General features: G+C 38.2%; 1 protein-coding gene across 3 annotated transcripts in view; it reads right to left on the reverse strand.

Moving 5' to 3' along the window:
• Positions 1-5,235: 5,235 nt before the first annotated feature.
• LOC149141154 (nucleotide pyrophosphatase/phosphodiesterase-like) overlaps positions 5,236-15,945 on the reverse strand; it is a 346,054-nt gene continuing 335,344 nt past the window's right edge. For all 3 annotated transcript variants that reach the window (XM_089453120.1, XM_089453118.1, XM_089453119.1), the window contains 2 exons: positions 6,205-6,514; positions 5,236-5,797 (listed from right to left, as the gene is read on the reverse strand). In XM_089453120.1, coding sequence (XP_089309246.1) covers positions 5,489-5,797; positions 6,205-6,514 — 619 coding nt within the window. In that variant the 3' untranslated portion in view covers positions 5,236-5,488. The remainder of the gene's footprint in view (positions 5,798-6,204; positions 6,515-15,945) is intronic.

The raw sequence follows: 15,945 nt of genomic DNA on the forward strand, positions 1-15,945 counted from the left end.
ATTTTTTTCAACTTATCTCCCTACAATTTTACTCAAATTTCGAGTTGGAGTACTCGTTCGATGCAAAATTTAATTCCTCATCCAAGGAATACCCATGTTGCATACTTTTGATGTACCCTACTACAAGAAAAATGAGAAATCCATGAAAAATGTAATTGCAATCACATTTGTTTTTATGTATTTCTCATTTTTCGTGTAGTAGATTCCATCAAAATATGCCACACGGGTACTCCTTGGATGATGAATTAAATTTTGCATCCAATGAGTGCTCCTGCGAAATTTCAGTAAAACCGTAGGGAGATAAGTTGAAAATACGAGTTGGAAAAATAGTTTTTCCCTTTTCCCTCTAAAATTTGATGATGTAATCTAATATTATTTTATTATTTCCACTATTATTTTATAATATTCCTTAGGAGGCCTAGTTTAAACCTTAAATTTTCTCTAATGCTTACCTCTAAGAGAGCGAAGAAATTGGTTTATATGTGTAGTAGTCTTCGACTTCGCTCAAGGAAGCTACTCGAGTATTTAGAGAGCCTTGCAACACGATGGGATGTTGATGCTAAGGATGCTTCTCATATTGATGATGATGAGGATAATCCTTCACCAAATGCAGTTTTAGTTAGCATACCTTTGGATAACATTGCAGGTGATCTTGGTTTTGATGATGGTGATGATGGAATTTGGGTGCCTTATGAGACTCAAGCCTATATGGATAGTCTTGATGCCGAAGATTGCACTTGCTGATCATCTTCAACTTATTGTTATATTTTGGTCTTTGAGCATGTTTGGACCATGTATTACTTTTCCACTTTGGGCATTTGCCATTTTTTTTACTATGTACTACATTGGACATGCTAGCAATATGAATATTAATATGATGAGTTTTTTTTTTTTTTTTTTTTGATCATGTTTCTTAAATTCAAACTTGTCCCTTGAATCATTTACATTTTCAAATTTTTAGTTTTGTGTCCTAAATAGTAAATGGCTTTTTAATTTTTTTGAAATATTTCATTGAACCTTGAATGTTGTTCTAAATTAATTTTGATTATTGAATGAATATTGTTAATATCTTTAATATTATTATATTAAAAGTTAATGTAAAGTTAAAAAATATAATAATTTTAAATTATATAATAAAAAATATTTTATATTTTTATATTTTTTAGTATAAATATTGTCGCTCCCGATCAATGGTTTCCTGTAAATTTTTGGGAAACTTCTATCCATTCCAGACACCCATACCTAAGTTCCCAACATTCCCCTGTTCTAGAAACTCATGCAATATATATATATATATATATATATATATATAATGTGTCCTTTGTGCCTTGTTTCAAGGGTCACCGTGTCATGTACCATGATAATCATATTTTTGTGTCCTTCGGGTCCCCTGTCATCATATAAGGGGACTTAGGGTTTCTAAGAGAAACAAATTAGGCTTACATCCTCTCCATTCGTCCTATCATTTGACCTTGCCATATTTGTCTCCATTGCCTAATTGAATAGATGCACTAATCATTAGAGAAATTTTGAGGTCTAAAATGGGCTTCAAAATAAAAATGCACAACAAAAATCAAATTTCGAGTAGGAGCACTCGTTGGATGCAAAATTTAATTCCTCATCTAGGAGTATCTATGTTGCATATTTTTTATGGACCCTGCTACATGAAAAATGAGAAATACATGAAAAACGTGATTGCAATCACGTTTTTCATGTATTTCTCATTTTTCATGGAGCAGGGTCCATAGAAAGTATGCAACATGGATGCAATCACGTTTTTCATGTATTTCTCATTTTTCATGTAGCAAGGTCCATAGAAAGTATGCAACATGGCTACTCCTTGGATGAGGAATTAAATTCTACATCCAACGAGTACCCCCACTCGAAATTTGAATAAAATTGTAGGGAGATAAAGTTGAATTTATTTTTATTCTTTTTATTTATTTTTTTCCCTTTACAATTTGATGATGTAATCTATTCTTATTTTATTATTTCCATTATTATTTTATAATATTCCTTAGAAAGCCCATTTTAGACCTCAAAATTTATCTAATGCTAGTTGTGGGATCACTTTTAAAATCTCTTTTCTTTATTTTTTGGTAATCAGGGTTAGGATTTGGTATAAATATGCATTTGTAGGAATTTTACATCTATATGTTATTGTTCTAATGGTAGGAATTGCATTTAATAGGTTTTAAAAGGCAAAATGTAGCATCAATTGCATGCTTTCACCCCAAATTTAGGATCGACATCTAGATATTGATTGCTATTCTATGCACTTTTAACCATTAAAGCCCTAAAGTAGACCTATTCCTTACCTCTTTAACAACCATCAATCCTTTGTTAATCTCATCATCTATAGGTTGTTTCTTTGTTGTTATATGCGTTTGCATTCTATAAATTTGTGTATCATAAAAACCCTAGCTCACAAGAACTTTTCTTTAGTCTATTGGGGTTGGTGAAAAGTGTAGTTGAACATATATAACTCTTATCTTAGCTTCCAAGTCTTTGTTGGTACCTTCTCCCATAAACCATTAGACTTTTATCACACTTGAACCTCCTTTATTGAAGACATTTCTAAGGCGATTTATCTACAAGCTCCTTAGAGAGCCTTTTGGCTTGAAACCCTAGTCATCTAACCTCTAAGACTTGCAAGGGAGGCCTCCCTTGTGGGGATAACATGCAACCACAAAACAACCACAAAGAGGCTATTAAGGTGACAATGGTGGTTGATCTCTTTGTTGCCACAACTCCTGGATTGCCTAGTGAGACTTTGCACTAGGCCTGGTAGATTTTGCAATAACAATTCCATCAATCTCATTTATTGTCTAATATAAAGAGAAATAAGGGTTTGATCACTTATTTATTGTTTTTAAATACTTTTTGCACACGTCAAATGGTGACATGATTGATGGCAAACAAATTTGTTGGTAATGCTTTATTGTTGTTCCCCTAAATACAACAATTCAGTTATGAAGTAAAATCGAACGTAAATGATTTTCTTCTTAAAAGCTCACAATTTTATAATGGAAAATGATAAAGTTGCAGTCCTGAGTCTGGATACTTTGTCGTATCACTCTATAAGACTAGTAATGTTAAATAATCCTTAACATAATTAGCATTAATAAGGCCTAATTACCACATGAAGGTAGCTTGCACAGAAGTCAAGGTTTCACTCCCTTTTGTATAAATAGAGTCTTCCTGACTCTTTTGTACTCATTCTACCTACCTTTCATCAATGAAAATCAATTTTATGTCTTTCATCCAACTAATACATTTGCCTTTTATGTGCTTTTCATGATATATGTCTCTTCATTTCTGTTACTAGCTATTTTATGCTATCATTTTCAGATCTATAATAGCATTTTGCAGGGATTATGCCTATTACAATAAATATAATGGCTGCTTGGCTTTCTACAACCTACAAGCGGGTGGTTGTGGACTATTACAGCAAGACTACTACTTTCACTTCCTATGGAGATAAATGGCAGTTGAACAAAGAATATACAGTTTGAACTTTGAACATTATAAAATCTCCAATCCAAAGTACAACTATTTATATTCATTAAGGCCCTCCTGTGACGGATCGCTTCTTGTCGACATCAGCTCATTATCTAAGAAGTCGATCTAGGAACACCCCATTCAGTACTTTGAAGCTTGCATGCCTCAATGGCAAGTTTCTCACTTCCGACGACAGGTTTACATCAATGGCCTTCGACCGAAAGATTTTGCGTGGTGTTCGACACCAAGTCCTTTATTCACACCACGTGAATTGTACTGCAGTACCTTGAGGGTCATTATCATTATCGGTGATTTCTCTCGCGCCTGTTAACAGCTTACATCATTGGCTGGTAATCAGGCGATGTCTTTCCATGTTCGACTCCAGAACATATCTCACATGGATAGACTTGTACTTCGAGTGAAGATCGAACGAGATTAAAGACCCCGGATCTAGTTTCATCCATCCGGGCTGCGATATATATTCAGGGAAATAAAGACATCAAATGTACATCATTGCTACACAGATAATCATCCAATCAAAGGGATGATGACTCTACCAGAATCATCAGTCTACACTCAGACGATTGTCTGTCCTATGTACATGAAAATGAATTTATAAAGCTGAGCATGGAAATGCCCGCCTCAGCTACTAGTCAATTCGACTTCTAGAGCCGGGCTTGCTGAGAAATTCGAACTAGAAAACTGGATTGCAGCAAGAGGTAGCAACTACGTAATAGAGAGGCAGAGACAATGCTGGAGGACCAGCGCAGAGATCAAAGAGGCAGATGCATAGCCACTCAAAAAGACGCAGAGAGAGTTGGACTGCGCAGTGATTGGAGGGCCTGTATGAGTGGTGCAGAGAGGCCAAGTGTTGACGCAATGAAGCAGAGTGTTGACACAGAGGGTCTTGGAGCTGCGCATGTTGAGCTTTCTAAGTCTATCCGTTAGAAAATTAATCTGTATTCTGCTAGTTTATTTCTTCTACTTGTAAATTCTAAACAAGTTATTTAAAACATTTAAATACCGAAATAAACACAATACAATCACAACATCTATAGATCATCAACTGAAAGAAAACAAGCACTCAAGTGACACCATTATTTTTGGACAAATATCCCCCTTGGAAGACATAAGGGTAGATTTAGATAGGAGACAGAAAAAAGAAAAGAGGATTATAAGGGTTTGCAAGGCTAAGTACACCCATCAAAAAGAAGAAAGAATGTTAGGTCTATTAGGCAGGGTAGGCAGTTGGAGGTTGCAGAAACAATGTCTAGCCACATGATATATGGAAGATCATATCTGATCTTACCAATAAGAGAAAGGCAAGAACAATGGTCTATATGGCAAAACTATCATAAGGTTGTCTCTATGAATGTAATAAATTTTGTAGGGATGGGTGTTTCATTCTCATGGAATGCCAAATCTAAGTCCATGGACTCTAATGTAAGGAGAATATTCTTGTTTCAGTCCTAAAAATTATCACTTAATATTGAAATATGAGATTATTCATTAGACATAATTCTAAATGGAGTAGATGCAAAATTAGAAAAAAAAAACTATTATTTATATAGGTGATACTTTAGATTATTAATCCACTTTAATAATACTACAATAAAAACAATGTGTCATCATAATTGTCATGTGGGTTGAGATTAGAATACACCATTTTTAAATTAACAAAACAAGGTGGCTGGAGAACTACGCTCAAACAAACATCTTATACTCGAGAAAACATGCTATAAAGGATGCCCCTGATATCATTATAACATCTTATTATATCCTCTGCCTTTAACAGAACAATCCAATTGAAAAGAATGATGTGCATCATGTCTTATTTATATTTTGCATTCCAATGTACGGAAGGAATGCAAAACCAACCAGCATACATGACCTGCCAATAGAAGTTTGGAGAATAAGATGGGCTCTTAGATCTGTCAATTTATATAATACGCCTTCCATATTGGAACATTGGGATTATTCTTTCAGTCTATACAGCCAAGGTAGTAGATGGGCAGTTACCAATGGAGTCACAACCAATAATGTCTCTGTACTCTCTCGTAATCCAGAATTGATCATATACTTTCCCATCTGAACTTCTCTTGTACTCAAACAACAACGTGGAATGGTTAAAAGAAGTCAGCTTCACGAAGCCATAATCTTGATCTTTGAAGATGCTCCAAGTAGTTTGCAGAGAAGCATAGTCAGAAAGATGACTACCTCCACCGCCAGCAACTACATGAATTGTTGCATTAAACGTTCCTGAATAATGTGACTTTTCTGTACTCACGCAGTAATTCTGCAATATTCAAAAGGAAAGATATGTTTGAGATGTACTCCATTTTGTGATCAGATCAAATTACAAATGAAGAACTCTGGATACGTAGCATCAAGTTCTGGGGAAAATCTTAACAGAACCCATCCAAAATACATGGGAATGACAACGGAAAGGAACCATGATACTCGTCATCTTTATATATGTAGAGGGAGGGAAAACTCAACGGACTTACGAAGCAAAAGTCTTATAACCATAAGAATGCTATCTGAAAATCTAACATTATGACTTGTAAATTTCCCTCATAAAAAGTTTCAGTCTTCAGATATAAAACAGGGAGAGAAGGATGCATGAATGGAAATAATATAATTTACACAATTTCTAGGAAGAAAGTTTTCATCAATATGATATTAAAATAACGCTCAACTTACTTCATAAACAGGGCATGATCTTTCATAGTTGTGAACATGACCAAAGAAAGCAATGTCCACCTTGTACTTCTGCCAAAGTTTTTGGTAAATCTCTCTTCCCATAGGCTCTCCAAATGCTCCATGAACAGCAAGCCATGAATTTGAGGAATAACCAAGAACTCGATGTGAAATAAAGATAAGCCACGGTTGCTTTTGTCTGTCAGCAGATGCGAAACATTCCTCTATGAATTTATATTGTTCTGTTCCTTCTTGCCAATCAAGTTCTGAATCTGCAATGCAGAAATGGAACATACCATAGTCGGTGGAATACCTGACTCAAACATATATTTTAATGAGTAGACTTCCAAAGTAATTCGACAAATATAACAAAATAAACTCAATTGTATAGAAACTGAAATCTATCTGATAGTTTCTAGTGAATTATTTTGTGCAAACTTACGATTATTGCAATGAATCCAACAAATAAATATGACAGTGTAATGTACAAGGATTCCAACAAGTGATTAAATGCTTTGAGATAATATTTCAATAGAAATAGAATAGAATCACAATGATCTACTTAAGGAGTTATGACTTGAGAGCTAGTGGATGTGTGCCAAATCTGATTATAAAGTATGCCCAAAAGAATTACGTCAGCTTTGCTTTGATTCAATTATCATCCCAAGAAATGAAACTTAGAAGAGGCTACTTGAAAGGAAACCGCTTGAAGCTGATTTAAACCACTTGGGGTTCTATTTGTTTTGCCGGAGCTGATATTTATTTTCCGGGGGTTATATCCCTTTTGTCAGAGCTGATATTTATTTGCTGGGGTTGAGAATATTTGTCGAAGATCTTTATCTATTGGGGCCGAGATTATTTGTCAAAGATCTTTATTTGTTGGGGCCAAGATTATTTGTTGGATATCTTTATTTGTTGGGCCCAAGATTATTTGTTGAAGATATTTATTTGCTAGGGCCGAGATTATTTGTTGAAGACCTTATTTACGGGGGTCGAGATTATTAGCCAAAGCTAAGCTTATTTGTTGAGGATGAATTCTTTATTCCAAGGGAGGGCTGAAATTGCATTGTCTATTCCAGAGAGACGAATTCATCCTTTTCTAAGGGAAAAATTGATTGAGCCATTTTGCTGGAGTTGTATTCAAATTCCCGGGTTGGTATTTCGAATGGAAACCTCCTGTTAAGTTTAATAAAATTGTGGTTGTGCCCTTGGAATATTTTCCACTGTGAGTGTTTATTACTTTTCTTACTAAGTGTTTGAAGAAATGTTTGTTTACTAAGTGTTTGACAAAACATGTCAAAAGGAAAATTAATAAAATTTGTGAGTTATATTAGCATATTTTAGCAGCATAATCAATGCAAAAAAAAAGAAAGAAAGAAACAACTATAGTGTCCCATAATTCCTTGAATTTTATCAAAAACGGATATTACATGACAAAGCAAGGAATTAAGCAAATATCAAAATAACAAAGGAAGGAGGCAATTTACCATAAAATATTTTCCCTCCAAATAATAATCTTACCCTTCAAATTGAGCAACCTTGAAAGCCTGTAATAGTCTTGAGCATACATAATCAACCTTTAATGCACCAAAATAGAAAGGCAAGATAGAAGAGCTCCAAGAATTGGCACCAACACCTCAATTGGTAAATTTTCAACAAAAATAAATTCTTAAAAGTAGCCAACAACAACAACAAATAGAAATGAGAGGGGAAGCTTACTTTGTAGAGGAGGCTTCATCAACCATCTCATTCAGTGATATTTTCTATCTCCTTAGATCATGATATCTAGCAAGCCTAGTGCAAAGCCTCACTAGGCAACCTAGGTCTTATGGCAACAAGAGATCAACCACCACTATCACCTTTGCGACCTCTCCCTTGTTCTTTTGTGGTTGGATGCTATCACCATAAGGGCGGCTTCCGTGGCAAGACCTAGAGGTTAGATGACTAGGGTTCCAAGTCAAATGGCTCTCTAAGGAGCTTACAAATAAATCACCTAGAAATGTCTTCAATAAAGGATGGATCAAGGGTGATAACAGTCTAATGGTTTTGGGAGAAGGTTCTGGCAAAGCCTTGGAGGCTTAAATAAGAGTTACAAGTGTTCAAGTAACTTTCCACCAACCCCAATAGACTAAAGAAAAGTTGTTATAAGCTAGGGGTTTTATGATATGTAGATTTACAACATGCAAAAACATATAACATCAAATAAATAACTTATAAATGATAAGATAAACAACGAATTAAAGGATATTAAAGGGGTAAACAAGGGGATGGCCAATTTTAGGTTTCTAAGGGTTATAAATGCATAGAACAACAATATAAACCCTATACACCAGCCCTAAATTTGGGGTGAAAACATGCAATAAATGCCATATTTTTCTTTTCAAATATTAATAAATGCAATTTACACTAGAACGACATTAACATATAGGAAAAAAATGTTATTAAATGAAAAATTAAGCCAAACCCTAACCCTAGTTACCAAGAAATAATGAAAAGAGAAAAATTTAGAAGTTGATCCCACAACTAGATTAATGCCTCTATTCAATTGGGCAATGGAGTCAAAGAGGGCAAGGTTAATGATAGAAGGACTTGGATGAAAAGGGTGGGAGACCAAATAGCTTTTCTTAGAAACCCTAGCGACTTCCTTCATAAAAGATTTAAGATCAAAGGATGTGTTGTCTCTCCCAAAGACAACCTTGGATTGCTTGCAAGACCACTGCCTGGGCACATCTAAATTCTATGTATCTCATATGATCCTCAAGAAACCATAGGTATCATATGCATCTTCTACACAAAGTAATTACAAATATACAAATATACAATAAAAGCATGGGTTGGTTCCCTCATCCAAGGATATAAGCCATGTCTTTCTGGTATCCTTTCACATATACAACTCACAAGAATAAGGCAAAAGCAAGTGGATGTCGAGTAATCAAAGACTTACAGTTTAATCAAATTTTGCAGAATAATGAAAGAAGAGAAAGAGAATACTAACTCATCACATAGAGCTTGAAACATCAAGAGTTCTATACTTATCTGAGCTAAATATAGATAGGTGGATGTAAGAAGAGTGAATGCTATGATTTCAAGAAGCACACATTTAAAGATATAATCTCAGACTTGCATACATGCATATGTATTAACTAGTTAACACCAATGAATCTGTAAGAATATAAGAGATATTTTTGGCAGCTACAATTGCTTGAAATCAGAGAGGAAGTGCAAACATAATGGAAGTTTAACAAAGAAACAACATACTGTAATACTCGAATATGGGAATCACCACTGTTTCATTCATATTCAGAAAGATGTAGATCTGGAATCCATACAACTTTAGAAGCACATGCAGTTTTTTCCTAGAATTCAGAACCTTTCTTCAATGTTTCTTCCTCCCTTTTATAATGAGAGGGAGGACAAGAAAATTAGTTACAAAAAATATCTTTCAGGCTGAAGTTGCAGCTGTCTCTATGAATCGGTGTCTCAGCGTGAATCCTCTAACTATTACAGCAGGGGGATTCCTTTCTTGAAAGAAAAACAAAATAACAATACAATGATCACAACAACAAAACAAAATTAGTCCATCGAAACTAAAATGATGGTTTCTAGAAATATCTTCATGCCACTCCTCTTTGCTGGCCTTTGGTCCTGGCGTGTTCCTACTAAGTCATGACTGATCCTCTCTCGGTCGGTTCCTAGTCACTGTCTACTTTACCGCTGACCCATCACACCCTTTTTCCCTCTGTCCTGCGCTATCGGCACCTCGCTGAAGTGTGATAGCTAACTCTCTCAGTTGTGGGCCTTTAAACGTTAAAAAATGGATGAAATAGGCGGGTGCCTTTAATTTCCCCCTTAGGCTCTATGCTTTCAGCCCCTTTTATGAATTTCCCATAGGACCACAGGTGGAGACCAGGGGATTTTCTTTGAAGCGCTTAAGGCCCTCAATAAATGCACGGGGGGCCTTTTTCTTTATATCGCAATATCCCTCATTGGCCGATTTCTCGGACCTGAAACTTTTATAAACTACAGCTCATGAAATATCGCATCCGGGGCCTTCCTTATCGCATCGCAATCGTCGATAAGCCCGAAACTCAGAGCTGCTGATCATTGATAACCTGTCGACGTCATTGTTGACATCATCACTGCCACGTGTCACCCTGGGAGTGGTGCCACGTGGCACCCGGAAACAGTGCCATAGGACCACTAAAAACGCCAAAACAACTGACACGTGTCTACTGCCACGTCATCGTCCGTACTCACCACGTCATCTGTCAGATCAACTCAGTGGACCAATCAGAGGCCGTCACATGCCCCCAGGAGGAGAGAGAAAAAGCCCGACAAAGCCTTGGTATTGCAGGGAATTCCTTTCTATTTGATTTTCTCGGACCCCTGACGATGCAACATTTTATCACCATATCGGCAGTTAGCAGGTCGCTTTAAGTTGACACTCCACCGAATCGCCGATGGAGGAGAGAGAAAGGGAGGCCCGACCCTTGGTTTTTTCATGTTTTTCTTTGGTAACAATTTCCAGCCCCTCCCTGGCGGTACAGACCTTATATCACAAATCAGCCTCCACAAAGGTCCTTTAAATCAAAACGCTGTCGATAAATGTTCGGCCCTGACCTGCTGATAGTTGATTGGCGACGCCACATGGAGGAGAGAGAAGGGGAGGCTCGACCCTTGGTTTTGCAAGCCATTCCTGTGTTACGCTGTTTTAACCCTCCCCCAGCGGTTCAACGTTATATAGCAAATCGGCCCCCCGCTGATAACAGTTTGTTTGTGCCCCGGAAATCCTACCAATGGCCGATTGCGATCTACCCAGGACCCCTATTGTGCTTCATCTCCACACTTAGACATTTTTTTTGGGTTTCTTGAGCTTTCCAAGGCAATCTTCAACAGGCTCTAACTTTTGATTCAAAAGTCCATTTTTGGACTTCTATATACTGTTGGAAAACTGTTTCTGAGCACTTGGAAATGGAGAGTGTTTGGTTAAGCTATGATAGCTTTTGTGGCCTGAAAAATGGCTTTAACTTCACTGCTCTCGGGCAACCTTGACCAATGAAACCCACAATGCAGTGAGTGACAACATTGGCTCCAACTGGGGACAGTGCCTTGTTGGCAAGGTGCTGAGGACCTGCAGACCAGTAGCCTTTCCTTCCATTGGGCATGGAGTTATTCTTAAACAACATATAATTTTGTGAAAGAAAGGACTTTTTTGACAATAAACTGAAAATTCAAATAACAATTTTCAACACACACACCAGATATTTACAATGAGTAAGAGACAACTATCTCTAATTTTGAAAATAAAATTTTAGGAACTGACCATTTACAGGCAGTTCCAACAGTTCACCATCCAATTTTTCAAGCATGTAAGTGTTGTTTCCCCTCTCTTCTGCAATCTTGAAGGGGCCCAACCATAGTGGATCAAATTTCCCATGCTTGCCTTTGTCTTCTCGCCTGACATCCCATCTGAGAACTAAATCTCCTTGTTGAAGAGGTCTGTCCTTAGCCTTCTTGTCAAATAGAGATTTCATCCTTTGTTGGTAGTTTGACAGTTTGGTCCCCACCTGCTCTCTGTTCTCGTGAAGCTCCACCAGCTGATTTATTCTTCTAGTTAAGGCGCTAGGCTCTTCCTCGGCTTCTTGCAGCAACTTAGCTACTCGCATTGCTAATTGGATAGGAAAGACAACGACCTTGCCATATACTAGCTCAAAAGGAGATTTCCCAGTGGATGTTTTGGGTGTTACACAGTTAGCCCATAGAGAAAACTTTAGTTGAGGGTCCCAGTTCCTTTGATTTTCAGTGATGGTCTTCTTTAGCACTCTCACCATACTTTTGTTAGAAGACTCAACCAAGCCATTTCCTTGAGGGTAGTATGTCGTGGAGTGTCCAATAATGATGTTGAATTTGTGGCAGAAGTTGGTGAACTTGGTCGATTTGAAGACTTGTGCATTATCAGTGATGATTTTAAAAGGACACCCAAAGCGAGACAATATGTTTTCCTCCATGAATTTTATCACCACTAAATCAGTAGCATTCCTAGCTGGGATAGCCTCTACCCACTTGGTGAAATAGTCAGTGGTTGTTAGAATCCATTTGTGTTGACCGCTAGAAGGTGGGTTTATTTCTCCAATGAAGTCCAATCCCCACTGTCTAAAAGGCTCCTCTACATGTACAGGAATCAGGGGAGAGGAGCAAACTTCTGTCTTTCAGCAAACAACTGGCATTTTTTGATTGACCTGACCTTAGAATAAGCATCTCCAAACAGCGTGGGGCAATAAAATCTCGACTTGAGGATTTTGTGTGCTGTTGCCTTCCAACTGTAGTGTCCTCCACAGACTCCCCCATGGAAATCCTCAATCACTTCATGGGTCTCTCCCTCAACCAAACACAACAGTAATACCCCCACCGGGTCCTTCCAGTAGAGCAGTCTGTTGGATATAATGTATTTCTGTGCCTGCAATCTCAGACTCCGGTATTTTGATCTATCCAGTCCCAACGGGCATCTTAGAAACAAGAGGTAATGAACAATGTTCTTATACCTGGGCGATCCCTCATACTTGGCATAGATCTTCTGTTCCAATGTTGAAAATATCGGTATCGACAAAATATCGATGAGGGTCCAAAAAACATCTTATCGGAAATATCGACAAGCATAATTTTTTTTTTCAAATTTTTAAACATAGCCGATATTTTGCCGATATTTTCTCGGCGATATATCGTTTTGCCGAAAATATCGCGATATTTTCGAATATCACCGTATTATCAATAGTGTTCTATTCAGCCGTTTTAATTCTGCTCTGTTCATCCTCTGGACTGCCCTCCTCTGTGATCAGGCTTATCCCTAGAGCTTGGCAGTTGGATTCAGACAAAATCTTGGCCAACCCCTGGCCTTTGATGAGCTTGGTAGGCTTGATTTCCAGCTCATATTCCTGTATTTTAGCTATCCATATGCCCCTCTTTCCTTCGCTGTCTCCTTGCACCAGAATGTCTTTGACTACAGTCGTTGGGACAAACACTGTGATTTCGGATTGCAGTACATACATACAGAATGACTTCAGTGCCTTGACTAGTGCATAAACCTATTTCTCCAATATATCATACTTCAGCTCAACATCCCTTAGGACTTGGCTGAAAAAGGCAATGGGTTGCTTGTATCCTTCTTTATTTTTCTGTAACAACACAACAACAATGGTATGTGGAGAGGCGAAAGAAAAGATGTAGAAGGGTACTAAATAATCGGGGCTAACTAGCACTGGGGCCTCAGCCAAAGCTTCTTTGATCCTTGTGAAAGAATCATGGGGGACGAAGCTCCACTTAACTTCGTTCTCCTTCTTGAGCATATCTGTGATACCTTTAACTATCTCAGCATAGTTGGGTATGAATCGCCTTAAGAAATTTATCCTCCCCAAAAAGGCTTGGACTTCTTTCTTGTTTCTGGGCAGGGAAATAAGGCTGATGGCTTTGACTCATTCAGGATCAATCTTTACTCCTTCCTACGCTACTATGTGTCCAAGCAGCTTCCCCTCACTCAGGGCGAACTGAGATTTCTTTGGATTTAGAGAGAGGCCATACCTTCTGCACTTCTCGAAAGTGAGTTTTAAATGGAGGATATGCTCTTCATCAGTCTTAGAAAAGACTGTGATGTCGTCTAAGTAGACTACCACAAATTTATCTTGCTCGCCCATGAAAGCTATGTCCATTGCTCTCTGAAATGTGGCCCCTGCATTTATCAACCTGAATGGCATGTGTGCGTACATGAAGGTTCCCCACGGGGTGGTGAAAGCAGTCTTTCTCTGGTCTTCGGGGTGGACCACCACTTGGTTATATCCTGAGAATCTGTCCATCATGGACATTCTGGCTGCACCTACTACCTTCTACAATATATTATCCATCTTGGGCAGAGGGTAGTTATCTTTTAGAGACGCCCTGTTTAAATTCCGGAAGTCCACGCATAGCCTTATCTCTCCGCTCTTTTTACGGACAGGGACCAGATTAGCTACCCACTCAGAGTATCTTAGAGGGACTATGACCTTTGCCCGTAGTAACTTCCTTACCTTCCTTGTTTGCATGGCTTTATCCCACCCTTCAAAGGAATTTTATGCTGAATAATATTTGTATCAAACGATTTCAAATCATTATAAGACTAAGAAAATACATCTTTGTAAGTTTTGAATAGATCTAAATACCTCTGTCCGTATTGCAAGGGGATTTCTTTGGACAACTTGCTCATGTGGGGTTCCTCCCTTCATCTGATGTTGCAGTCCTCTACTTGCTCATCCTTCTCTGGGGCCATTTCTTTGGACACTATGTCGTCTTTATTGAAAAGTATTTCAAGTGGAACAAGACCACGAGGGATGGTGTTCCCTTTTAGTTGCAAAGTTTTTTGCCCAGCCATTGTGTCTTTCCACAGAGTGGCTTCTTTTTCTGCTTCTTCTTCTTCGACGATGGTGGAGTGGGCAAACTCCCCAATGACTTCTATGAATCTTTTGACCTACTCGTCATCTTCGAATACTTGCCAGTGTTTGGCATTATCAAGTATTGAAGGCTCGTGTCTAACTTCTATCTCATATCTGAGGAGTGTATTCCGTGTGGGCCTGAAAGTACTTGCAGCTACCGCAAGAGAGTCAGCCATCCTTTTTTCTTTCCTAGGCAAAAACTGGACGTTAAAGGCCAGGAAGAAATTATCGATTAAGTCACACACTTCATTTCGGTACGTCCTCAGTCTGGGGTGTTTGGCCTGGCATTGATCTCGGATTTGCCTTACGACCAACTCAAAGTCTCCGTAGACTGTAAGGCATTCGATATTCATCTTTTTTGTTGTTTGTATCCCAAGGATCAATGCTTCGTATTCCGCCACATTGTTGGTCGCTTCAAACTCCAGTTTGAACAAGAGGGGTATCAAGCTGCCCTCTGGAGATACCAACAATATTCCAGCTCCATTTCCATCTTTTGAGTTTGCTCCATCGAAGTATAATTTCCATATTTTATTTTCACTTGGTCGCAAGTGCTCTGACTGCCCTGTTAGGTGTATTGATGTTTCCTCTAGGAAGGTCTCATCCTCTTCTAGGAACAGACAAGAGATGTCGCTATCTTTCCCATGCACTAGGGAGTTCTCTGAGCCTTTAGCTGGGGTCACGATTTTCACAAACTGGGATTCTCTGTACAACCTTCTTTGCTCACCTCCAAAAGTGGGAATGGTGGCATAAGTTAGATCCATCTTGATAGAGCCACCTACCTTTGAACCCCAAGATTTGGATAAGAGCATTCCAAAACGAGGAGGTATATCAGCCACCACTATATCCATTACCACACTTTTCACTGGGATCTGAGACAAGTTTACCACAAGATCCTTTATCATGCCTAAGCACTTAACTCTCTTGGAGTCAAAGGAGTACAAATCCTTGTATGGTTTAGTGATTTCCAAGCCCAGCTGTTCCATTATTGATAATGGCAAGAGGTGTGAGGCTCTTGAATCCAGCATGCAATTATGCAACAAAAGGTCATGGATCACTAAAGTCACATAAAAAGGTGTCATAGAAGGATCCAACTCTTCCACATGTGGCCCAAAAATGACCATTGGCCTCTCCTCCTGGAGGTTTAAACTATCATGGGCTGGTGCTGAGATAGAGGGATACATAAATTGAGAGATATCAGCTTTATAAATAGGCTGCTTCAGGAGCTCAGTCTAGGGAAAAAGAACTTTTACCTTCTCAAGCTCCTTCTGGAGATTGAATGCAGGTT

This window comes from Pinus tabuliformis, chromosome X, assembly GCF_031772625.1.
Source record: "Pinus tabuliformis cultivar Carrire ecotype Pingquan chromosome X, CPIR1, whole genome shotgun sequence".
Taxonomy (NCBI): Eukaryota; Viridiplantae; Streptophyta; class Pinopsida; order Pinales; family Pinaceae; genus Pinus; species Pinus tabuliformis.